The sequence below is a fragment of the Manacus candei genome, unplaced genomic scaffold (genome assembly GCF_025592945.1).
Source record: "Manacus candei isolate 608988 ecotype Guabito, Panama unplaced genomic scaffold, ASM2559294v1 h1tg000027l, whole genome shotgun sequence".
NCBI classification, from domain to species: Eukaryota; Metazoa; Chordata; class Aves; order Passeriformes; family Pipridae; genus Manacus; species Manacus candei.
Window position 1 is genome coordinate 9,229,269 of NW_026138075.1, and position 24,048 is coordinate 9,253,316.

The 24,048-nt window shown below is 39.3% G+C and overlaps 2 protein-coding genes across 11 annotated transcripts in view; one reads left to right on the forward strand and one right to left on the reverse strand.

The window, feature by feature from the left end:
- The window catches only part of ARSK (arylsulfatase family member K), a 42,439-nt gene extending 26,711 nt beyond the window's left edge, over positions 1-15,728 (reverse strand). For all 6 annotated transcript variants that reach the window (XR_007904788.1, XR_007904787.1, XR_007904786.1 and 3 more), the window contains exons 1-4: positions 15,569-15,728; positions 10,381-10,510; positions 8,200-8,359; positions 1,676-1,958 (exon numbers count right to left, since the gene is read on the reverse strand). Coding sequence is in view for 1 of the 6 variants with exons in the window: in XM_051789395.1 (XP_051645355.1) it covers positions 1,676-1,958; positions 8,200-8,359; positions 10,381-10,510; positions 15,569-15,706 (711 nt within the window). In the remaining 5 variants the exon portion in view is untranslated. The remainder of the gene's footprint in view (positions 1-1,675; positions 1,959-8,199; positions 8,360-10,380; positions 10,511-15,568) is intronic.
- Positions 15,729-15,810: 82 nt separating this feature from the next.
- The window catches only part of SKIC3 (SKI3 subunit of superkiller complex), a 47,887-nt gene continuing 39,649 nt past the window's right edge, over positions 15,811-24,048 (forward strand). For 2 of the 5 annotated variants that reach the window (XM_051789309.1, XM_051789313.1), the window contains exons 1-9: positions 15,811-15,943; positions 16,282-16,391; positions 17,313-17,410; positions 17,902-18,045; positions 19,086-19,177; positions 19,831-19,906; positions 21,218-21,358; positions 23,317-23,415; positions 23,510-23,618. In XM_051789309.1, coding sequence (XP_051645269.1) covers positions 17,321-17,410; positions 17,902-18,045; positions 19,086-19,177; positions 19,831-19,906; positions 21,218-21,358; positions 23,317-23,415; positions 23,510-23,618 — 751 coding nt within the window. In that variant the 5' untranslated portion in view covers positions 15,811-15,943; positions 16,282-16,391; positions 17,313-17,320. Of the gene's footprint in view, positions 15,944-15,986; positions 16,004-16,050; positions 16,202-16,281; positions 16,405-17,312; positions 17,411-17,901; positions 18,046-19,085; positions 19,178-19,830; positions 19,907-21,217; positions 21,359-23,316; positions 23,416-23,509; positions 23,619-24,048 lie in introns of those variants that run through there. The other 3 variants (XM_051789310.1, XM_051789312.1, XM_051789311.1) reach the window with 3 other exon arrangements.

A 24,048-nucleotide genomic window follows, 5' to 3' on the forward strand; every position in this document is an offset into this window, starting at 1 on the left:
ATAGGCTGCTAGAAGAAATCACGGAAGATAAAATAATAGCAGACAACTGCTGCAGTCATCTTCCTACTGCTTAAGGTACTTGGCTACATAAAGTTACATTTTAGACTTCTCAAATTGTATTTATTAGCTTCTTAAGATATAATGGGAGCAAAAAGTGTCCCTCTCTATCCATGATTCTTTCTACAGAACTACAACCTGGATGCACAAAGTCATAATCCTTTTGTCTATATACAGTAATTCATAGCTAGGAAAGAAGCCAGATGCCCTGAAAAAGTGACAGCTTGTGCAAAATACAGGGGACCATCTGCTTAACAACACAAGGTTTCGCAAACATAGCATGTTGATACTCAGTTCTGTATTAGAGCCCCAGTAAACAGGACATTTAATTCAGTTCTTCATCTATGCAATCAAACTTCTTCATGAGATTATCTCTGTGATTTTCAAAGACTGCTTCTTCCTGACCAAAATACAGCTACATCCCAGAAGAACCAGCCAGTGTTCAATAAATGATAATATGTAGTTCACACAACACAGTATGCATATGTAGTTGTGCAAAGGACCTCAGCAAACTATGGAGTTTAAGTACTCTCTCTAACTGGATTAAGGATGACACAAAAATTTGTCAGAGATGTTATAACTCTGTCTGTGACTTGAAAATGGTAGCCACCCCTTCCCAGGACACATCTAACCTAGCAATTAGCACCTAGCAAGTTTTCCTTAATAACTAAGCTAGATCTTGTTTTTGGAAATGAAGGGTTTTTCTCCATGTTCTTCCTCTCCCCACAAACTTTTCACCATTCCCAAAAGAACCCACAATCCTCACTATTACGAAGAAATTCAAAGAAATACAACCTTCATTTGTATACCTTTTTCTGTAAGTATTTGTATTTTTGGTGCACCTAGATATTTAGCAGTTCTCCACTAGAGAAGGCCACAAATTATACACACTGCATATGAAGAGTTTTTCTGAGGTATAAAGTCTTTTCTAACCTAATTCTAGTGCTTCAGTTACAGAGAATATTTCATGCCTTTCTGCAATGCAATCTGTTGTAACATATTCATATTTTATGGCAGATAATGGCAACTGGAGACCATACAAAATAGAGGAAAAAGTATTTCTTCTTTGAAATGGAGTGGTATTTGTTAGCTTTACATATACAGACATAATGGGACTTTTTTGTCCTCTAAAATCATTGCAAACCCACAGTAGCACAGGAAAAGTTAACAAAAAACAAAGACTTCTGTTGTGTCTTATTTTGCTTCATGGTCTAGGTTCATACTGCAGGAAAAGTTAATCTTTCACCGTAAAACTCAGACAAAATGGTTACCTATAACATCATTTATAACAAGAAGAATACAGAATATTCGTAACAATGAACTTCAGACCATTAACTGAAAATAATTGACAGCTATAATTTTGTTCTTTTTACATTTCTGGCCATTCAACTCCAAACTTCTTTATTGATTCAGTGACTACTGCTACAAACCCTTTCCTACAACAGAGAGGAATTTGTCCCTTCTATTTGCCTAGCCTTAAATCAGAAATCTAACACATCTTTCTTACTGTATACTGAAATATGAAAACTCAGTATGGCTTGAAAAATCAGGAATAAAATACTGTATGTAAAAAGTACAGTTATTAGTAGATTCATATTGAAATTTCATCTTCACATACCTTTTCAAGCCAATAGGGAGATGTTAAAAATGTAGAGGATCCAAAATTTTCTCCTGCATAGGGTGATGGGTATGGGTGTGGTAAATTTAGTCCCAAGTAAAGAACAAATGGTTGAGTAAGGTTAACAGCTTCTTCCTTTATCCAGTTTACTGCTTTATCAGTATTCCGCCAATCTGCTTCCATCACTCTAACCCGCTTCCTATCACCTGTAAGATTTACCATGGGTCTCCCTTCTTGCCGGAGCAGGAAGTGAACATCCCTAGTCCAAGCTTCCACACGGTTACTGAAAATACATACACAAGATACATACTCAGCAGAAAATGTTTTCTTCACTTTTCCTCCAAGCAAAAAGCATTATGAATTCCTGAAAACCTTTCCTATACTTTTAGCTGCAATCTATCTGTAATTCCTACCTAAAGGAAAATTGTTATTCAATTGAGCTATAGCTATTGTGCCTCTATTTTATACTCCAACTTTCAGCCTTTTTTTCCTGCTTCTGAATCTTCTTTCTTATTTATTATCACTTCATGTCAGAAGAGCTCTTCTCACATCTAAAAAATAATATTTAGAAATAGAATCTCCATCTTATTGACACTGCTCTGCATTCTGGCATGGATTCACATGCTATTTATTTGGTAAGGAGGGTCTTAGATTTTTTTTATTGAAAAGGATTCAATGAGAAATAACTTGCCTGGTGAGGCTGCCTTTAGAAACAACATTTTTAAACACACTTAAGACAAAAATCTGTAAGAGTGATTTATCTTGTTCATTTACTTTAGATGTAGTTGATAAATGCTATTGAGGAGAAGTGTGTAGAGAAAGCAAGAAGGGGGGAAAAAAGGTAATATTTTAATGATAAAATACTTTTGGAACAGATTTTCTAATGCCATGACAATTATTACCTCTCCAAAACACTGGGAAATCTGAGTTGTAGATGGCCTTGTTTCTTTGCTAGAATGAATGATGCTACAACTGAGGGAGGAAACAGCCCATCTAAGACCTTGACTAATCTTTACCTTGTTCATGGCAATTTCAGTAAAACAAAAGAAATTCTAAAAGGAAGTATGAAACTGCTGAAAATTTGATCATACGCTTAAATCCAAACAAAGCACTATTATTGTTTAGAGAGCACCTAACCAGTTTTATCCCCACAGGAATTTTACCAGTGCACTTTTAACCTCCAGAAAAGCTATTCAGAATTATCTGTAACAATTCTTTTTTATTTTAACTTCTTGTTTAGGCTCACACTTCCAAGCTAAACAGGCTTAAACAAATTACTTAGAATAAATAAAGGTTGCTAGATGGTCCACAGAGAAAGCATGTTGCACAAACACTGAAATGAAATTATGGTAAAGGAGTGTGTGTGTAAAATTGCATCTAATGCCATAATACTGACTTAAACTTAAAAAAATATTATGTAGACCATAAACCAGTCAGATTATCCAGTCAGACTGAGACTAGGATCAAATTAAAAGAACAAAATCCTCTCAAAATTGAAGAACAAAAAAATCCCCCCCAAAAACCCAACCCAAACCCAAAACCAAAAAACCAAACTCAAAAACCCAATCCAAACCAAAACCACTCCCACAAAAAAACTCCAATAAAATCCCACTTCAGACCCTTTCCACATTCTGGAGCAACAAAGGAGTCATTTTGACACATCCAAGAGGAAAACTAATCCTCAGGCAGAACAGGAAATGCCAAAATAAGGCTCTTCAAAAAGCCAGGTGGAGTACTGAAGAAGAGTGCAATACTAGACCCAAATCTACAGTTTAAAATGAAAGAGCAAGGACTTGACAGGTAATTATTTAAGACCTTTGGAAGTTAAGGTCAATTTTCCACTTTTTCAACGGGAATGAAAAGAGATCACATCTCCTTTGCTAGCAGATAGTACTCCAGTGATTGTAACAAATATACAACCAAAAAAAGCCATATATAAAGGATATAGCAATGCAACATTGAAGACACACCATAATGAACTACCATCATTATTGACCCAAATGAAAGTGACTACATGAGAGTCAGTAATTACACTTATTTTAAATGAAATAGCCATCAATACTCAAAAGCATACATGGAGTCTTTTTGACAGGAAGCAGAGGTTTGATGTATACTACAGTCCAGAGGCTGAAGATTCAGTTCTTTCACTGTGTTAGCATATATTTCCTAGGAAACCTCTTCTCCAAATCTCATTAATTCACAACTGTGAAAAATTATCTTATGAGGAAGTCACATTCAAGTGGCTCCTTTTCATTATACATTTGTATTTTTAAGATACATAAACTTTCATAGTTAGAGAGATGTGTTAGCAATGAACTATTCGCAATAGGTTAGAACAAAGTAGAATTGATTTATGTCACCTAACCTAACTGTTGAAGTAGAAAAGTTAACAAGTTTTTTTTTACGTAGGTAAACATGGGATTAGGGAGCAGAAGTGGTTTTATTGTCCAAAGAAGCAACATATATGCTTAAGAAAAATTTCTAAATTTCTAAAGAGATAATACTGCATGCTGAATCTTGCACTAGCTGAACTATGTCCCTTTGCTAGTCTCCCTTTTAACAGGAAATTAAAACAGCAGGACATTTTAATTATCTCCACAACAAACAGGAATCTTTGTTATAAGTCCTCTACGCTGTTGAGAGATTACCGGCTACTTAGGGTTTTCAAATGTCTACACAGACGCCATGCTGGGAACAAGATGTGCATTTTTCTCTGACTGAGGAATTGTATCTGTAGTTTTCATTTTTTAGATTAAAAATGTTGTAAATTGCCATTTTCAAATTTGTCTTGTGTAGGTGTAAAAAGGTTGACTAACTATGCGTTTATTTTCATTTATTCTCAACCACTACCTGCACTTATTCAAATAACATTAAGTACAGATCTCAAACTTTCACTGAACGGAAAGTCAAAACAAACGTATAAAAAGTTTGTAGTAGGCGAAAAGGTAGGGTCAAGACATAGAAAAAAGATAATTAAAAACTGCAATACCATAGACTTCACAGTATTTTCCTATTATATCTGAAGTGCCTAAATTTAGCCTCATGGGACCAAGACTTACGCAAACATGATGTCATTATATGGTTATATCATAATTTTTGTTTGTGAGACTCAAATCCTATCATCACTGAAGTAGATACATGCCAGAATGAGGAAAATAAAAGCACACCAACGTAACTCCACTGATACTGATGCTGCCATTTTGAAAAGCACTGAACTGGCTTAATTTGTTTCTCATCTGTGAAGACTCATGACAAAATTAGAATTTAGAATAATACAATGAGAACCATGCAAATGTGAGAGTACCAGACATAATGAGAGCAAGCTTAAAGCATCAATAGTGAGGGAACATGAATGACATCAGCAAAACAGATCAGTACTGAAGAAGGGGATTTCAATGTTAAGATCACTGTACAGATGATGAGTCAGCAGCATTCTGATAGCAGAATGGCAACCAGTTCATCATGCACTCCGTATGCCATTTCTCTTTCTGTTATTTGAATGAGCAGAGTAAAATAGGATAGTTGTAATAAGTAAACAAAAAGGGTATTTCACTAATGTTCCTGTAGACTAAAGCCACCAAGATTTCATGTTAAAATATCACGCCATATCAACTTCTCACTCCTACAAAGTGTAAACTACCTAGGGAAAACGCCATTTCATCATTGCCGATCAACACAAAAATAGGAGAGATCTCATCAGGTGACATCAGTTACCCTATGACATGTCAGAAATCTTGTTCAGACTATTTGAACATGAACTAGTATTTGTATGTTTATGGTTATGAGACTGTGAGCTGGTACACTTTACCGACATAAAAAAATTAAGCAACATAAAAATTACATTCCTCTTCTATATAGTCTTACATTACAGTTTTCTTTGCATTATTTCTTACGCAATAGAATTTATTTGAGAACTAAGGAGTAGTTCAGCTTTGCACACCTCAGTCTGGAGTCAGAGTTCACCTACAATGGCTGACAATGAAAGCAATACTTCTGGAATCCAGGCACTTACATACAACTTTATTTCAGTGCCACCTCGTGTTCCACTTATCACATGAACAGCCATGAAATTCTAGAATTATTTAGAGCTGCTCTTCTTTAAACCTGAAGTGACTTTACAGATTAAACATATTTCAATGTTATGCTACATTTCTTCTATCTCAGTGAAGGGCAGGGTGAATGTATACTACTAGTATTTAGGCAACACAGAATTTTCTCTGCACAAAAGTGATTCAGAAGAGAAGTACAAGCGTCTGTATATTACAGCAGGTAATTTTCATTTGTTGGGTAATATTACTTTACTAAAAATCAATTCTAGAAATGCTGAAGCATGATTCACCCACAGAATCATTTGTCTTGCTTCATTACACAGAACAAAATCTGTCCCTTTGCCATCTCAAAGAATCATCTCTTACTGGCACTTTACAGTATGCTCTTAAGACTATTTTGAAAAGTATGAATGCCTGAGATAGTCACAACAAATAATCTCTATGCTACAAATACACAAATACCCATAAGCAACCATCTTAATGTTGTTTCTTGCCAGAGAGAAGAATTTCACAACATTCATACAAGGAGGCACAAAGAATAAGAACAATACTGCAATGGACAACTTTCTAGTACTTTGTACCTTGTACAAGTACTTGTTTCTCACCAGAAAGAATAAATAAAATCAAGAAAAATGCAGAATAATGAAAAAAAGAACAGAGTTTGAACACCCATCAGATAACAACCATATGCTAAGTTATTAAGAAGAGCTGCAGACAGTGACAAGCAAGAAGCATAAGAAAGATACAAATATGTACACTCTCTGGTAAAATAAGTAAACATGAAGTTTTTGCTGTAAGTCATTTGAATAATCCCTTACATGCAGCATAGAACTGGTATACAGAAAAATGGGAAAAAAGCTTGCTTTTTCTTTTTTGACAGTCTTAAACTTGAGAGGAAAGTATTACTTTGGCCAGATTCTGAAGTGGATACTATCTATCAAGTATTTTGTCATTAAAAGCAGTGTATACATACCCATAAGCAACCATCTTAATGTTGCTTAACATACTAGTAACTACTTATGTCACCTTTCAACTTCTAACAGCTCATTTTACTGAGGGAACTCTAACCTGTTTAATATAAAAGAAAAAACTACTCTTTATATTATTTCAACAACAGACATCATTACTAATCAGTGAGATAGAGCATCTTCATAAAAACTACATAGAAGGAAGACACCATTTTTTGTCCCAACTATCCAGACATATTATGATTATTCTTTTTTTAAAATAATGCACTTATTCTCTAAATGTTTAACTATGTTTCATTAATTTTTGTAATTCCTAGTCACAGTAAGCTTTAAAGCATAGGAAGTACAGCTCTATTGGTTTTGCATGGTAAATCATCTCTTACTGGCACAGTAATTTTTTCAGTTAGAGCCAATGCCAGCCAGCTCCAAAATGGACCCACCACCGGCCAAGGCCGATCCGATCAGCAACAGTGGTAGTGCCTGCAGGATAACATATTTAAGGAGGAGAGGGGAAAACTGCACAGCATCAGCAGCCAGAGGAGATGGGAGTGCATCCCGTGGAAGGGACCCACAGTGAGGCAGTTCGTGAAGAACTTCAGCCCATGGGAAGGAATTGGAGAAGTGTGTGGAGGACTGTCTCCTGCAGGAGGCACCTCACACTGGAGCAGAAGAATGTGAGGACTCCTCTCCCTGAGGAGGAAGGAGAGGTAGAGACAACATATGAGCACAGTCTGTGCTCCCTGTCCCCCTATGCTGCTGAGGGGATTAGGTACAGAATTTGGGAGTGAAGTGATCCTGGGTAGAAGGGGAGGGTGGGGGAAGGTGTTTTAAGATTTGATTTTACTTCTCATTGCCTTGTTCTGAATTCTAATTGGCAAAAAATTAAATTAATTTTTCTGAGTTAAGTCTGTTTTGCCTGTGTGCCTGAGTGATCTCTCTATATCCTTATTTTCAGCATTAAGTCTTCCATTATATTTTCTCTTCCCTGCCCAGATGGGGAAGGGCAGTGATGGAGCACCTTTGGTGGGCACTTGGTGTATATCTAGGGTCAACCCACCACAACAGCACAAATCTGTGAACATTTATGGCCTTCAAAAAAACCCCACAAAACCTCTCATATTTTGTGATGATAGATTTAATATTAAATTGTTATAATTATGTTTTTTTGTTCTGCTTTTCTTACACTGCTAGTATAACGCAGAAGCCAGGAAGTCTCAAAGCAAGGCAAAAACAGTTTATGAATTTCACTTAGGGAGCAATACCAGTGATAAAAAATAACCATTCATGTTGGGCAAAACCAGTTTTGATATCACCTTCCACATACAGGTGCATGGGATATGCTTGCTTCTGCATAAAGTTGCAGGACAGATCTCTGTTAGGTATCTAGCACAATTTCTTTTAAATTAAAGCTACTACTATTTCAATCAGAGATAGAAATCATGTAACAGATCATTACATGGTTTGTTCACTACTGTCCATTACATAGCAGAAAAATCTATCTGATTACCTAACTGAATGATGTCCAGAAGTATAGTCCAATTTCCCAAACTTCTGTGTGTGGTAGCCATGCTTCTCCATGAGATCCATCCATGTTACGTAATCTGGATCTAGACCTTTGAAGTTATTCCAAGATTCTGTTAAATGGGTGAAAAGACCACTCCACATAGCTGGGGGAAAAAAATAAAATTTTGATGAGTAATTGGTACTCCCTACTTGTATACCTGAGGAGGGATTAATCTTCTCATTATTACAGAGGTTAGAAGTCCACATTGTGATCAAATAGAGCAAGAAATACAAAGTATTACTCTTTCAAATCTTGTCATAATCAATATAAGTAACAAAATTTACTCAAATAATCCCCAGAATTGCAAAAGAAGGTCCCATCCTTCCAGGTGCTAAGCAATCACTAAGTCAAGGTTTTCTTAGACCAGAAAATATTCTTATTGATTTCTGAAAGAAAATGGTATGGTAGTACAGATCCCAATCCAACAGTCCTCTACTTACATGTTTTTCAGAGTATTATTTCCCCTTACTACAGTTAGATTTTAATATGAGTTTAGGTATATTTGTGAAGGGAATGAGAATATAATGTTTTCATAAAAAACATATGCCCTCAATTTTATCCTTTTTAGGTAATGTACTTCACTACCAGCTGCAGAAACAAAGTGAGAATATTTAAGATACCAAGAAGAAATGAAACCAAGGGAAGAGTTGCAAAGGAACTATAACAGAAGATTGTTTTAGTCAATAGCTATTTCTTTACTGCTTGTTGAGAATTGTTCACTCTTTCACTCACTAATTCAGAGTTAAAGGGAATCCTAAAATGAAACTAAGTCATTCCACAAGCAATAAAAATATCCTGTAAGCATAGTGCATCAACCCCACATGGCAATACTCCTCTTTCCCCACCCCAAAGTCCTCTTTCCCACCATGTCCTCTGGTATCATCCCCAACACCTCCATATGAGATGTACCCTCACTTCCTTGCAGCTTTTTGTAAGCCACTGGCTAAACAAAAGCTGTCCTGCTGGTTCAGAGCCCCACATGTGATGACTGACCAGTGGCCACAGCCACCCAAAATGCTACACAGTCTTCATCACTGGGAGCAATAGCTGCCATATTCACAAAACTTGGTAAGATTAAATAACACAAAGTTATTACTCTCAGCAACAAAAATTGGCTGAAAGATACAAAAATCAAGAAAAAGAAAAAAAGACTGTTTGTTCATGTAACCTCGCTCACTTAAAATGGGACCTTGAGAAAAAGGTTATCAATAAAGTGAATACTAAAAATGTAAAACTATATTTGACAGCCTTTGCCTGCTGTCTCATCCAGTGTATGCTTTGAGAGAAAGGATCCCCCTCACAGCTACAGATGAGGGGTGGTCTTTGCAACTGAAAGGACTAGACACATTTTAAGATTGAGGAATACAGTTTCTTTCTGTCTTCCCAGCAAATTCTGCAACTAAAATTGAACAAAGAAAAACAAGTGCATTAAGTAAAGAAAAATCCTGAAGAATTCAATTAAAGCTACTGAAAGATACATCATGTATCTAAAAGTGTGTTTGGAATAAATGTCATTGGAAGACAGTGATAACAGCCACCACTTCATTCAGCATCAGTCTCTTCTCCCAGGCAACCAGCAGTAAGACAAGAGGGCATGGTCTTAAGCTGTGCCAGGGGAGGTTTAGGTTGGATATTAGGAAGAAATTTTTTACAGAGAGAGTAATCAGACATTGGAATGGGCTGCCCAGGGAGGTGGTGGATTCTCCGTCCCTGGAGGTTTTTAAGATGAGACTGGATGTGGCACTGAGTGCCATGGTCTAGTAACCACAGTGGTGCTGGATCAAGGGTTGGACTTGATGATCTCAGAGGTCTTTTCCAACCTGTCTATGATTCTATGATTTTTTAAAAATCTGAAGCTTCAGTGGAGTTTGCGAAAAGATTTGGAAGCTTATACTTACCTGAAAAAAACAGTACAAAAAATGAAAAGAAAGGAGGAAGCATAAGAAACAGGAAAGAGAAACAGATGAAACAGGAGAATACTGTAAAAATTCAGATACAAACTAGAAAAAAAAAAAGAAAAACAAAACAAGTCCCCCTCAATTAAAAGCTTTGACATTTCCCATCATTACCATATATTTAAATTGACATGTGCAAGCATTTATCTGATGTTTCGCTTGCTTTTACCTGCACGCGAAGGACAACAAATTGGAGAATTGGTATAGGCATTGAGAAAGACAGTGCCATATCTTTTCATAAAATTTATGGAAGGTAAATCCACAGTCTGATTTCCTGGAAAAAATGTCAAGCGTCCATCCTGCAATCAGAGAAAAACAACATATAAACAACCATTACCACAAACTATTGGCTGCATTAATTCATAGATTTGTTACTGTAGTGGGTTTCTGTGGCTCGATTTTGGTACTGGGGGGGGAGATACAGGGGTGGTTTCTGTTAGAAGCTGCTAGAACCTTCCCCTGTCCCATGGAGCCAATGTCAGCCAGCTCCAGGATGGGCTTCCTTCTGCTGGCCAAGGCCAAGCCAATTAGGACTGATAATAACACCTCTGTGATAACATAGTTAAGAACAGAAGGTTGTTGCACAGGAAGAATTCCAGCCAGGGAAGAGCTGAGTGAGAACATGTGAACAACAAAGCAGACACCAAGTTCAGTGCAGAAGGAGGGGCAGGAGGTGCTCCAGGCACCAGAGCTGAGGCCCCTGTAGCCTGTGGTGCAGACCATGGTGGAGCAGCTGTGCCCCTGCAGCCCATGGGGGACCATCGGGGTGCAGAGACCCACCTGCAGCCCATGGAGGAGCCCATGCTGGAGCAGGTGGATGCCTGAAGGAGGCTGTGACCCCGTGGGAGGCCCAAGATGGAGCAGGGTCCTGTTGGAGACCTGCAGCCTGTGGAGAGGGAAGCCCACGTTGGAGCAGGTTTTTCCCAGGTAGGACTTGTGGCCCCTGTGGGGGACCCACGTCAGTACAGCTCATTGGTGAAGGACTGCACCCCATGGAGGAGTGACCCACGGGACAGCAGTTTGGGAAGAACTGCTGCCTGAGGGATGGACTCACGTTGGAGAGACCCATCAAGGATTATCTCCCGCGGGAGGGACCCCACAGGAGCAGGGGAAGGACTCCTCTCCCTGAGCAGCAGCAGAAACAACAACCGACCATAACCCCCATTCCCCGTCCCCCTGCACTGCTGGGGGGGAGGGAGAACATGGAATGAAGGAGGGGTGGGGGGAAGATGTTTTTAAGATTGTTTTATTTCTCAATCTGTGGCTCTTACCCTGTTAGTAATAAATTTAGGTAATACCCCCACTTTGAGCCTGTTTTGCCCATGAAGGTATCTGATCTCTCCCAACTGTTATCTCAACTTATGAATCCTTAGTTGGTTTTTTTTTCCTCTCTCTCCTCTGTCCAGTTGCAAAGGGAGAGTGAGAGAGTGGCTTTAGTGGGTACCTGGCATCCAGGTACCTGGCTAGGGTCAAACCACTAGTTACCCTGAACTTGCTTAAATGCTGCCATTTCTACTCAGGTATGAAAAATATTGTCGAGAAGCTTTAATTAGATCAATATAAAATGGATTACTTATGAAAAAGTGCAACATAAAAGATAACTGGGCTTCTTCATAGTAAAATTAATTCCTTTCCATCACTATACATTTTCTAAGCTTCAGTTTTAGGGAGCAGGGTCCTACGATGACACATTCAATGGGAATAGGTACAGTGAAAGATGACAAGGAGTCAAGCTGAATCCTAACACAGATGTGCACTAGTATATATTTCTATGAAACCACCCCTAATCCCTCATAATTTTTAAAGGTCTATCCACAGCACAACTCCGAACTTATTTTAACCTATGTACTGGAAAAGTACTGAGAAAGCTTAAGAAAGGCTATTCTCCCACTGATATGCCATGCACAGTGGTTCCCTTTTGATACTTGCATATTGATAATTTAATTTTTGCCTTTTGTTTGGATAAAGTTTTTAATCAGTAATTTTAAAAAGACAAACCATTTCAAATAGGTACTTTTACAGTAAAAAGTTATAATCACTTGAAACCAGGTTGCATGCAGACTGCTCTATTTCAGGTCATTGTTTTTTCCAGTCACTTTTATTCCTTTCCTTTCCAGTCACTTTATTTCCTTTCCTATCCTGGTTCAGCAAGATGTCCCAACACAGTCCAAGCCTGACTGGCTCTTCAGTGTACAGGCAGGTGACAGCGAATCTGCACAGTTTTAACTGCAGAAGAAAGCAATTCCCTCCATACTTTTTCTGGCAGAAATACTCTGGGACAACATGGCATAGTAGAGAGAGTCACTTCATTTGGCATCAGTAGAGCTGGCACCCCAGCCTCTGAAATCAGAACATGACAAACAAGTCATCACCTAATTTTATACACTACTACAAAAGGCAACTAAAACAAGCACTCAGTAGGACAAACTGGAAGTAAAGCTGTAATCTGCAACAGGAACTTGAAAGAAATTTTGGGCTGAAAGTGCTCCTCAGAAAGTTGTCCTGGTTCCAGCCAGGACAGGGCTAATTTTTGCTGGAAGGGGTATGGCTAGGACATGGAGGTTATTTTATATTACCTCATGTCATTTTCTGAAAAGGTGTCCCTTCTGGGTGAGGGTAGCATGGTAGCAGTATTGTTGGGCTCCAGTATTGTCAGGCTCTGCATGGTCCAGGGGTGAGCATTCACATGTGAATCGCTCGCCTCTCTTGTACTGTCTCTTACTAATACTGTTGCTGTTCCTTATCTCACTGCTGTTTCCAGTAAATTGTTCTTATCTCAACCCATGATGTTTACCTTTTGTGCCTCCAATTCTCCTCTCCAGCCCACCACAGGGAAGGGTGAGAGAGAAGGCAGAGTGAGCAAGCAGCATGTGGTTTGCAGTGCATACCATTCCTAAACCGTGACAAAAGTACACAACTGATGCATAATCCCGTCAACAATATATTCTTAAGTTTCTTCAACGGTTTGCACAGCTGGAGATAAGAGTTCATTATATTGATACTGTGACACAATATTCAGTGAGACATTAGCAAAAGAATTCTGTATACTTTGTGTCATGGTATACTTCCTATACTGAGACATGATGACTGTTTCTATAGGTGATGCAGGTATTCAGTGAAAGTTCTGTTCTTGAACAGGCTGAGAAGCTCAAAAGCTATTTCTGGAAACTTGTCCTCTAAGAATTATGTAAAATTTGCAGGTTTTGACATACCTAAGGAAATAAAATTGTTTTAACACAAACAAGCACATTTAATCTTGAGCAGGAACTTGAGCAGCACTGCAAGCAAAGCCTCACATCATCCAGTTTACTTCAAGCAGCAATTCAGGAGCCGAATTGCTAGCACATTCCTCCAGGAAACGTGCAAAAAGCACAATGCCTGATGTGACACAGCAGCAGAAAGCTGGCTGTTAAGTAAAAGGTCACTGTTCAGGAGGCCAAACACAGTCTAGTATCACTGAAAAGAAAACTTTTGTCACACTTGACAACATAGGTGTGCATCTTTCATAGGCAGCATGACCCACAACAAAAGCAGGCACACTTTCTAATGAAAGCCCAGACATTTCAACAGCTTGCAAGACTTAACCTCTTTTTTCCAGAAAAACTGTTAGTTTCAACAGTACCTGTTCTCTACTAGTGATGTAATGAAAATGGTTAATCTATTTCTGCCTTCAAACCCATCTCAGAAAAAAAACCTTACACAACACAACCTTTAACATATTCTTTGTATGCACCATGTAGACATGACACTTTTCAAAAACAGCACTTTGTTCTTGATCGTTTATCTAAGAATTTCAAAACATCTGGGATTTTACATTTCTTTTTTGTAAGGCTTACCTCATTAATCCCTGTAATATAGTCATGAAAATATTCCTGTTTACAGGTGACATAGAGAAGTACAACTAAGACTTGTCTGCAGCTTCTGCTAGTATCTGGAGACAAAAATGGACATTGACCAACCCAAGGACCATAAATATTGTAAATTCAACTATTGGTAAATAACAGTTTTAGTAAAAGCCGAACATTTGGAGAAAAAGCATGCATTACTTTGCAATTTTAAGAGAGATTATATAATCAAAATAAAATAAACAAAGAATAGAGACAAAGAAAGTCTATACAGTGCTATTGCATTAGTACACAAGAAGCTATTTCTTTATCTTTGAAATCACAGTGTATGTCTTTTAAGATAGGGTTTGAAAAAAGATAATACACATTTACCAAATATTTAGGAAGAATTCATCCCAAGAAGCTCAGACAGCAGGCAAGAAGTCAAGTGTTCTGTGCAGTCAAGGATGGAATTCTGAGAAGGCCAGGAATCAAGACTTCTCAACAGTGATTGAGAAGCAATGAGATATGAAAGCCCTTGGAAGTAATACCACAGAGCTTATGTTTGATTCCACAGTTAGGAGAGCTCATATGAGGCAGAGAAACCTGCCTGGTTTTACTCCTCAGAGTAAAACCTACATCAATGCACTTCCAGTATGCTGGGTGGGCAATTAGAAGCATGGTGAGAAAAGTGTGAAAAATGTGCTGTCTTCAGGTGTGTCCAAGGAAACATACTTAGTATTAGTTAGTGGAAAAAATAAAAAAGTCTTTTCTACCTGTCTGGGTGTTAAACCAAATGCATCAATAAATCACTGTAATGAAGCCACTAGATACCTACTAATTCCTCTATTCTTTTAGCTGTAGATACACATCTGACAAGTTTATTGTGTTGTTATACCTTATAAGGCCCTGAGTAAACCAACAGTCAGTCATTTCATAAGTGAATATAGAAATTCTCTATCCCATTTCTTGAGGAGACCTAGTGTTCTTATGATTTACAATAGCAAGGATAACAGGGTTTAAAGTGACTTTCTTTTCGGCTTTTCAAGTCAACAGAAGAGCATTCACTGTACACACCAGCTCTGCTCCAGTAGCAGCTGCCGTGCCCTGTAGTACTGGTGACATGCCCCTCTCTACCCCAAGTTGTGGTGACAAGCTGTACGTATCACCCTAGACCGGAGGAACCACCTGTGCAGAGGTTTCTGACTATTGTAATGAATCAGATGCAGCTGATTCCAGGAAGAAAGGTGAGTTTGGTTTGAAACACTAAAGGTTACCGAGTGTCTCTGAGACACAGCAGGCCTGCCCTTGTAGTCCCAAGCGAGACTTCCGCCCCGCGGAGGTGCTGGAGAGCTAAAACCAGCCTCGTTGGCGCACGCCTGTGGCTCCAGCCTGGATAAGGCACCGGTATGGCCTCGTTGCCGCATCCTCGGCGGCACCACTCGGGCCGCTGCCGAGTGTTTTCCCGCCCTTCCTCACCCGTGCGGCGGCCCAGCCCCGCGCCGCCGGGCTGCCCCCTCCCCAGCCACTCACCAAGGAGTCGCAGGCCACCAGCACCACGCTGGACCGGGGCTGGACCCCAGGAGCGGCGGGCCGCGGCCTCGCCCCCGCCCCGGCGGCCATTAGGAGCAGCGCCAGCCCGGCTCGCCTCAGCGGCTCTCCGCCCCGCATTGCCCCGCCACCCTGGCCCCCGCTCCCGGACCGAGAGGAGCAGCAGCTCCGAAAGCAGCTCCCAGGGCCCCGGTCGCAGCGAAGGGCTGGACACCGCCGCACCGCGGCCTACAACTCCCACGGTGCCCCGGAGCGGAGGACTGACTACATCTCCCAGGGTGCCTCATGAGGCGGGAACTATATCTCCCACAGTGCCCGGAAAAAATGGCGGTTGACTGGGTGTATCGCAGTCCTGAGGTAAGAGTGCGCCTGCGCGCGGTCGGCAGTGCCAAGTGGCGGGGGCGCTGGTGGGCGGAGGTGAAGCAGGGGGGTGGCGAAGGGTCGTGGTGGCGGTGGTGGCGGTGGTGGCGGCCCCGCTTAGTCTGCCGCGGCTTTCCCTGCCGCGAGGGCTGGCGGCCTGGCCCGAGCCGGGCGAGCGGCTGCGCTCGGAGGGACTGCGGGCGCGGATCGCTTCCCAAGGCGCCCCGCAGGCCCAGGGCCCCGCCCGCGGCCCAGGTTGGGCGGCCTTGCTCCAGGGACTGACCGCCTCCGCGGTGCCAGGCTTTCCGCTGAAGCGACGTGTATTTTCTCCGTAGGTGGCAGTGGGGCTCCTGCTGGACAGTGCCCGCGGCAGAGTGCGGTTTTGATGAGCGAGACGTCAGTGCCTTCGTAAAAGCAAAATCATCTCCAGGAGCTGCTGAGCAATGCAAGTTCAACAGGTTTCTTTTTAGGTGTTAAAGAAGTCTTGGAAATTCACTCTCATCCCATGTCCTTTCATTACTAAATTAACACTGGGCTCTTCAACCATTCTTTATTTCTGCTTTTCAGCTACTAAAAAAGTTTTTTTGTTCTTCATTTGGTCACCTTTCCCATCTCTTTTGGTGCTAGCACCAGCGCTATTGTTTCTCAGTGTCATCCCATCTAGGCAGCTTTGACTGTGGAGTTTCTAAAGTTTATTTAAGGCGAAATATTTACCACATACACTGAAACAGTGTATGATTATTGGAGTTCAAAAGCATGATGTCTCTTTGATGTGTCCTGAAATACTTATTCTTTTTCAATTCACGGCTGTAGCCAGAAGCAGAATCTGGAGTAAGAGTGTGTCAAGGGAGAGGACCATGGTGAGCCACACCAGAGCGTGACAGGCTGGCCATAGTGCTGCTGTAGGGAGCATGCAAGAAGAGCCCTGCCCTGATCCTTAGCAATCCTTTAAACACATATGCAGGGCAGTATGCTGCTTAAGTGCAGTTTGCTGATTACTTTCTTCTATAAAGAGGAATTACTATATGCAGGATGTTTTTCTCATAAGTCTAATGAAGGCCTCTTGTAACACCTCTCCTCCTACTTAAATTTATCTTAACCTGTAACAAAAGTTTCATTCTGGGGTAGTTACTTTGTATCATTTAACTGTTTGGAATATTGAGGGTATCCTGCCTTGGAGCTAAACCTGAGTAATTTTACCCATGTTACTTTTATTTATCAGGTGTTAGTGCTGTATGCATTTTAGCATATTACACTATATTTCTGTGTTTAAAATGCTCTCTGTGCAACTGCAGTAGGATATAAACGTTTTGTATGTGTCAGTATATCTTTTTACGAGAACTGATTATATGTCTTTTTTATTTAGCAGCCACAATGTCAAATAAGGAGGTGAAAGCAGCATTAAAGAGTGCTAGAGATGCAATACGAAATAAAGAATATAAGGAAGCCTTAAAACATTGCAAGGTAATGAATTTTTTTACTTGGAAGGTAAATATTTTGCAGGGTTTTTTTCTCTTCCCATATCCCTACAGCTGTATGGTTCTGCTAAGCGTGGAGTACTTTATTGATATAACATTTGAGATGGATTTTCAGATTTAACTTCATTGATCATTCGTGTTAGTTTCCCATGCATAAACTTTAATTCCTCTTCCTTTTGCATTTGCTTACATGTGGTGATAAGAGTATTAAATCTAGAATGAGAGAAATAGAAATCAGTTTGTAATCCAGACCTCACAAGAGTGCTTGAACTGCTAAGCTACAGATATGGTTACTAGCAAAACACTTCAGATATAAAGCATTTTCTGGCATAAAAAGATGAGTGTCTTCCTAAAAATTACTTAACTTCTAGGATTACCCTATAGAATAATTCTCCAAACTGTAGTGATAAAATGCAATACCTGGATCTATAAGTTACATTTCTCTCATCAGTTTCACTTAAAATTGTGTAACTCTAGGCAGTCTTGAAGCAAGAAAAAAATAATTACAATGCTTGGGTATTCATTGGCCTGGCAGCTGCTGAGTTAGAGCAACCTGATCAGGCCAAAGGAGCATATAAGAAGGCTATTGAACTTGAACCAAACCAGTTACTGGCATGGCAGGTACGTGAATGTCTATTTTTTATTTCCCTAAAAAGTGTCACTATGGAGTTAAAATAAAGGAACCAATCAGAGTTAAGACTTTTATATTCTTTTCTTGAGGCCCTCAGTTCCACAGAAGCTTTGGAGTAGCTGAGGTTCATATTACTTGTGTGTGCAATGTAAAGCCATGGTGAACTTTAGTTTCAGTATATTTGAGTTTGTATTTCTTGTGTAGACTACATAGCTGTGAAACATGTAAGGGAAAACATGAATTGAAACAAATACAGTAAATTTGTTGATGTAAAAATTTCCTTGCTTGTAACTCAAGAAACCTTTGACAGTGCTCCTCTTATAGGAGATAAAATGTTTTATCTAGTAACATAGTTTTCCACTTTTCAGCATCAAGTGGATTGTTAATGAATTTTGTTGATACTTCAAAGCAGAAGTGTATGTTTAAAATAGCTATGTGCTGGATGGTTGTACATTACAGCCTATTACAATATAGAGTTACAACATACAGTTGTGAAATTTGGAGATTTGTGAAGCATAATGTTGTGTATTGAGTCTATTGCTTATATCAGCAATCAATGTTTTTCTAAGGAAATCAGGTTCTTAGTATTTTCAATATAAATACTATTTTAAAGTATAATTGTTGGGGCCAGAATTCAGTGTATGTTGAAATTTCCTCACTTTTGCAGTCAGGTTCTGGCTTTCTTGTTACCATACCTGTGTGTATATCTATATATATATAATATTTTTTGCATGTGATATCGATTTTATCATACAGCCAAGTGTACTTTGCATATTACCTATTTTGCAGACAAGATCATGTAATATATGTAAGTTCCAAAGAGTTGTTGGTATTAAGAAAGTGAGGAAAGCTTTTCACTTAATATGAGTAGAATTCAGAAGGTTATGCAGAATTCTGCTCAGCAATTTTTACATTAACACTTGACCCCATTTTAGGCAATGGAATAATTTTTATAGGCAGAACTGGTAGTGGTCTCATAATGCATAACCATTGACACAAAATCTTACTTATTTTTATGCTTTTTTTTAAGGGATTAGCAAATTTATATGAGAAACCCAACCAAACAGATGTCAAAGGAGACTTAGCAGATGTTTACCAAAAACTCTTGGAACTCTACAAAAGGTGAAGGACATTAAATGCCTTAGTTCAGTCTAAGATTTATAGTTTAGTGAATGCCATTGCTGATATACAGTACAGACTTTGATTTTTTTTTTTAAAGCCTTCTCATGTCAGTGGATCAGCACTTTTTACTAAGGTTTTCTCTACCAAATAAGGTTTCTTGTTTCTTCACTTTTGGTAAGGCAAAAACTCTTAGTTTAATTGGACTTGAGGTTAGTAGTTTAGCGAATTCCTTATTCTCCTATTCCTATGTAAACTCACTGCCTTGAAGCATTTAGCTCTGATTGTTCATTGCTTGCATTAATAAATAGGCTTATTTTTCTCTGCTTTAAGATCACAGAATATATGTCATCTGACTCAAAGAGATACAGTTCTAAACAAATTTAACTCAGCTATCACTTTAACTGACAGAAGTGTTCAGCTTGTTTGCTTTATTTGAAAATTGATCAAAAAGAAATGTACAGTCCTGAAAAGTATTTTTTTTTCTTATTCAGAGCAGCAATGAATAAAACCTAGAGGGAGATATGGAGCATTTATTCTAAATATTAGTTTGACAACTGAACCTACTGAAAATTTTTCACCAGAATTTGGAAAACATCATACTATTATGTGAAAAACTTAGCTTGTTTTTTGGGGATTTTCTTCCTCCTTTCTAGTGGTGACAAGCAGAAATGGTGTGATGTATGTAACAAGCTCGTGGAACTATATCATCAAGAAAAAAAGTATTTAGAGGTAGGTCAAGTACTTTACTTTCTCTCTTCTAACAAGAATTTTCAATTTGATCAGAAGTAACTATTTTTCATCAAGGAATCCTCACTTTTTGGGCCACAGGCGACTTAAGATCTCCTGTGGACCGCAGCCAGGAAGAATTGATTTTAACTGTGTTTCTTTCTTTTCCACTCTGTAAAACTTGGATGCAATCCATTAAACCGTCAGAAGGTGACAAGGCTATCAGAATACAGACTGAAAGGGTGGAATATAATTTTTCTGTTATATTTCTAGAAGTCACGAATGGTCTCAAATGCACATTTACATGCAATATATGTGAGTCAGGTGTCATTTGACTTGCTTGGCCAATTCTAGGTGTTTGATTAATCCTTCACTGGTGTGGTGATCCCCCCCCTAGACTGTCCCTTCCTGATGCTTCATTCCAGAGGGTAAGGTAGGATACATACACAACTTGAACTCGATTGCATGAGTCTTATGTACTGCATTCCCAGCACAACAATAAGGACACAAAAAGCCACTCAAGAGCTTTGCAGAAATAATCATGACCCTTGTCAGTGCCATGAGGTGGAGTTGTTGAATGCCTGAGTAGTTCAACAGTAATATTTCCTGCAGTCTCTGTAATAATGTTACAGAATGAGTATTTTGGAGGTATGCTAGTGACTTTTCCTTTGCTCTTTGAAAAGGTTGCTTTCTTACAAGATGGTACATCGTTGTACTCCCTGTCATCTTCCCACCTTACCTACAACAATGAGAAATGAAAAATTTTACATATCACATAGCATCAGGCTCAAGACTATTAATTTGTTCCAAAGCCGCTTTTTATACCAGTTTCTGAAACTCGATTCAATGCTAATAATTTAGCATATGAAGGCAGACTTGCTCTATGTGGAGCAGGAAACTGAAGTTAACCTTTGCAGTCGTATTTTTTCTTTTAAGTTCTGTTGACTTTTCCACACTGGAATTTCAATATGTACTGCTGCTGCTGTTCTCTTTCTGTTCATAAGGCTTATCCCTTCAGAGTTTATTGAAGGACTGTTTAGATCTGTTTCTGCTGTTGATTTCCTCCAGGAACCAGAGTCAGAATTCATACTTTTGATGTTCTCTATCTTATTTTCTGTACCTTGAAGGTGGACAGGTCCCACGCAGTGGTTTGGGACTTGTTACTGCTTTAATCAGAAAGCAGGTAAATCTGGGTTGTTACTTTAAAAAATGTTACTCTGTTGTCTATCTTAGTGTGGTAGAGTTCAGTATGCTTACATTGGACCTCCAGTTCTTTGAAGAGTAACAGCATGGTTCATTTGTTCCTGTTGACAGGTGGCTGAAACATGGCAGAAACTAATACAAATGAGACAGGAGGAAGGTGCAGAAAAGGCAGAGCTTCATCAGCTTTGGAAGAAAATGATCCAGTTACTGAAAGATGGTACAAGGAACCAGGATAATAAGACTGAGCAGTTGGTAATGTTTCTCACTCCTCCTTCAACTAGATAAATATATATGTACAATGCAGTTAGGACCTCAGTTGAAGCCTGTTTGTCTGAATTGACTGTCTCAATGTTCAGTGGTACTAAGCTTCTCCAACAAAAACAACAATTTTGCAGCAGCCTGAGATGGGCCTTAGGTACAATGAGGCATCTAAATTCTTCATGAACTGCTCCAGTATGGGTCGCTTCCACTGGGTGCAGTCCTGCAGGAACAGACTGCTCCAGCATGGATCCTTTCCTTGCTCTCGCATATTCTCACTCCTCTCCCTGCCTGTAATTGCTGTTGCACCAGTTTCTTCCCTTCCTTAAATGTCTTTTCCCAGGGCACTACCACCATTGGTGATGGGCTCAGCCTTGGCCATCAGCGAGTCCGTCTTGGAACCAGCTGGCATTACCTCTGTCGGACATGGGCAGAGTTTCTAGCAGCTTCTCACAGAAGCTGCTCCACTAGCTCCCGTGCTTACCAAAACCTTGCTTGCAAAACCAATACAGACATTCCTCAAAACAACAAACTTCCCCCTGCTTTCCTCCAGGGTGGAAGAGATAGCTTTGTGCTGGTTTTCCATTTCTTTGTACCTATTGTTTATCTTAGATAGTTTGCTATAGATTTTAAGCTCTCACTTCTTAGGAAAGCATCAAAGCTTATTGAAGCAAACAGAATGATCACGAATTATACTCATCCTTGTGTTCTCTATGGACAAAGTTTATTTTGTTTTATCTTTGTATCTGTTCTTGCAAGATGAACCTCCTTCAACACGAAGGGTGGAAATTTTTTGTCTCTGGTCTGGTTGGTAACAGTGCTCCAGAAAGGCAGAAAATACAAATTGAAGCCATTTTAGACAGCAGAAAATTGAACCTGGATCTCTACTTTTGAGAAACCAAATGTTATAACTTATGAGCTACTAGAGAAAAGAGGTGCTGCAGGCAGCACTGGTTTCTTTTTTGGTAATAAAAAAGAACTTTAAAATAGAAAAAAAATTGCATAAGTGTCAGAATTGGGTTTCACATGCAGACCTACAGTACACTTTACTGCAGTTTTGAGTAAAGCACCTGAACCTAGAAGGATGTGGCACTGAAGGCAATGCACTATTTCATATTTCACGGACAAGCTGTGGGCAACTTTTTGGTTAGCATGCTTGTTTGGAAGCCTCCACTCTGGTGTCTGTGTTCTCCAAACTATAAGGAGTCAAGAAAAAAAAGACTAGATTTCTAGATTAGAGCAGAGAGAAGGGCTTACAGCTAACTGTAGAGGATAGTAACCTAAGTTCCTTCTTTTAGTTGGGATTAGGTTTGAAGAATGTATATTCTTACAAATTTCGCCTTGTGCTGTCTTATGTTATGTAGCAGTGTATTATTGCTTCATCTTGTACAAGACAATTAAAATGTTTTAGGTCCTGAGTACTGCTTCATGATAAGGAACTTGCTTTGTGACTTTCTCTGTTCATAGTAATGAATAGGATCCAGATAATACGTAACTATCTAGTTAACTATGGAAGGACAAGAAAGCATGTCCTCCAAGGAGCAGATGATAACTTTGAGTTTGTCTTGTTTGGAGAAGAGGAGTCTGGGGTGACCTTTGCTGTCTGCAGCTTCCTGAGGAAGAGGAGGTGGAAAGGGAGATGCTGAACTCTTCTCCCTGGGATCTAGTAATCTAATGTGGGAATGGTTCACAGGACTTGCCATGTGGGAGCACTGTTTTACAAAAAGAATGATCAGACAGTGAAATGGCCTTTCTAGAAAGTCAGTGTTCAAGAGGCATTTGGTCAATGCCCTTAATAGCATGCTTTAGCTTTTGGTCAGATCTGAAGTGGTAAGCCATGTGGACTAAATAATTATTGTATCTTCCTTCCAACTGAAATATTCTATTCTATGAAGATAACATTTCCCTGGAGTCATTATTTTTTGCACTTTGACTTTTTTATTTTGATGCAGCTTTTGACCGCATTTGAACATGCAGTGAACTCTGCTGACACTATTCCTGGCGAAGACCACCAAAATCTTTACAAAGACTTTATCCAGTGCTTGTCAAAAGTAAGGTTATGTTAAGGTATCTTAATCAGTGAATAAATAATATCTCACATCTGATAGTTCACAAAAATAACTATTTACTTTTCTTCCTTCCAAGTTTCCTCATGAAGCAGCTAGGTTGGAAAAGGCCTGTAATGATATGATGGCTTTGTATCCTACCATGAGTTATCCTTTAGAAGTACTTTGCTTGCACTTTGTTAATTCAGGTGAGTAGGATGGATTTAGGCATTTCTGGGGCTTACATTATTTCTTTTATAGTTAGTTTTGTTACAATCTGTTTCCAAGTTTTTGTCCTTCATAACCCGATACAAGTACACTCTTTACTGCTATGTTATGTTTCTGGAAATGAAGTATTTGGTCCTATGACTTGCTATTTCCTAGCTCTGTAACTGAGTGTGACTGTAAATTGACAAAAAACTTCTGTGAATTAGGTCCAGCTCTGGCAATATGTGAGGTCTTAAAGAAGGAACGCTGTGCAAAACTTGAAAGCAGTCTCTCTAGAAAAACGAAGGTTAGCTTCTTGAGAAAATGAGTGTATTAACTGGTGCTGTAAGGCAGAGGATGGGCTACACTTAGGTTATTCTTGACACGGATTATCTCTCTTGGTGGAAAAAAAAACCCCAAACAAATGTTTGT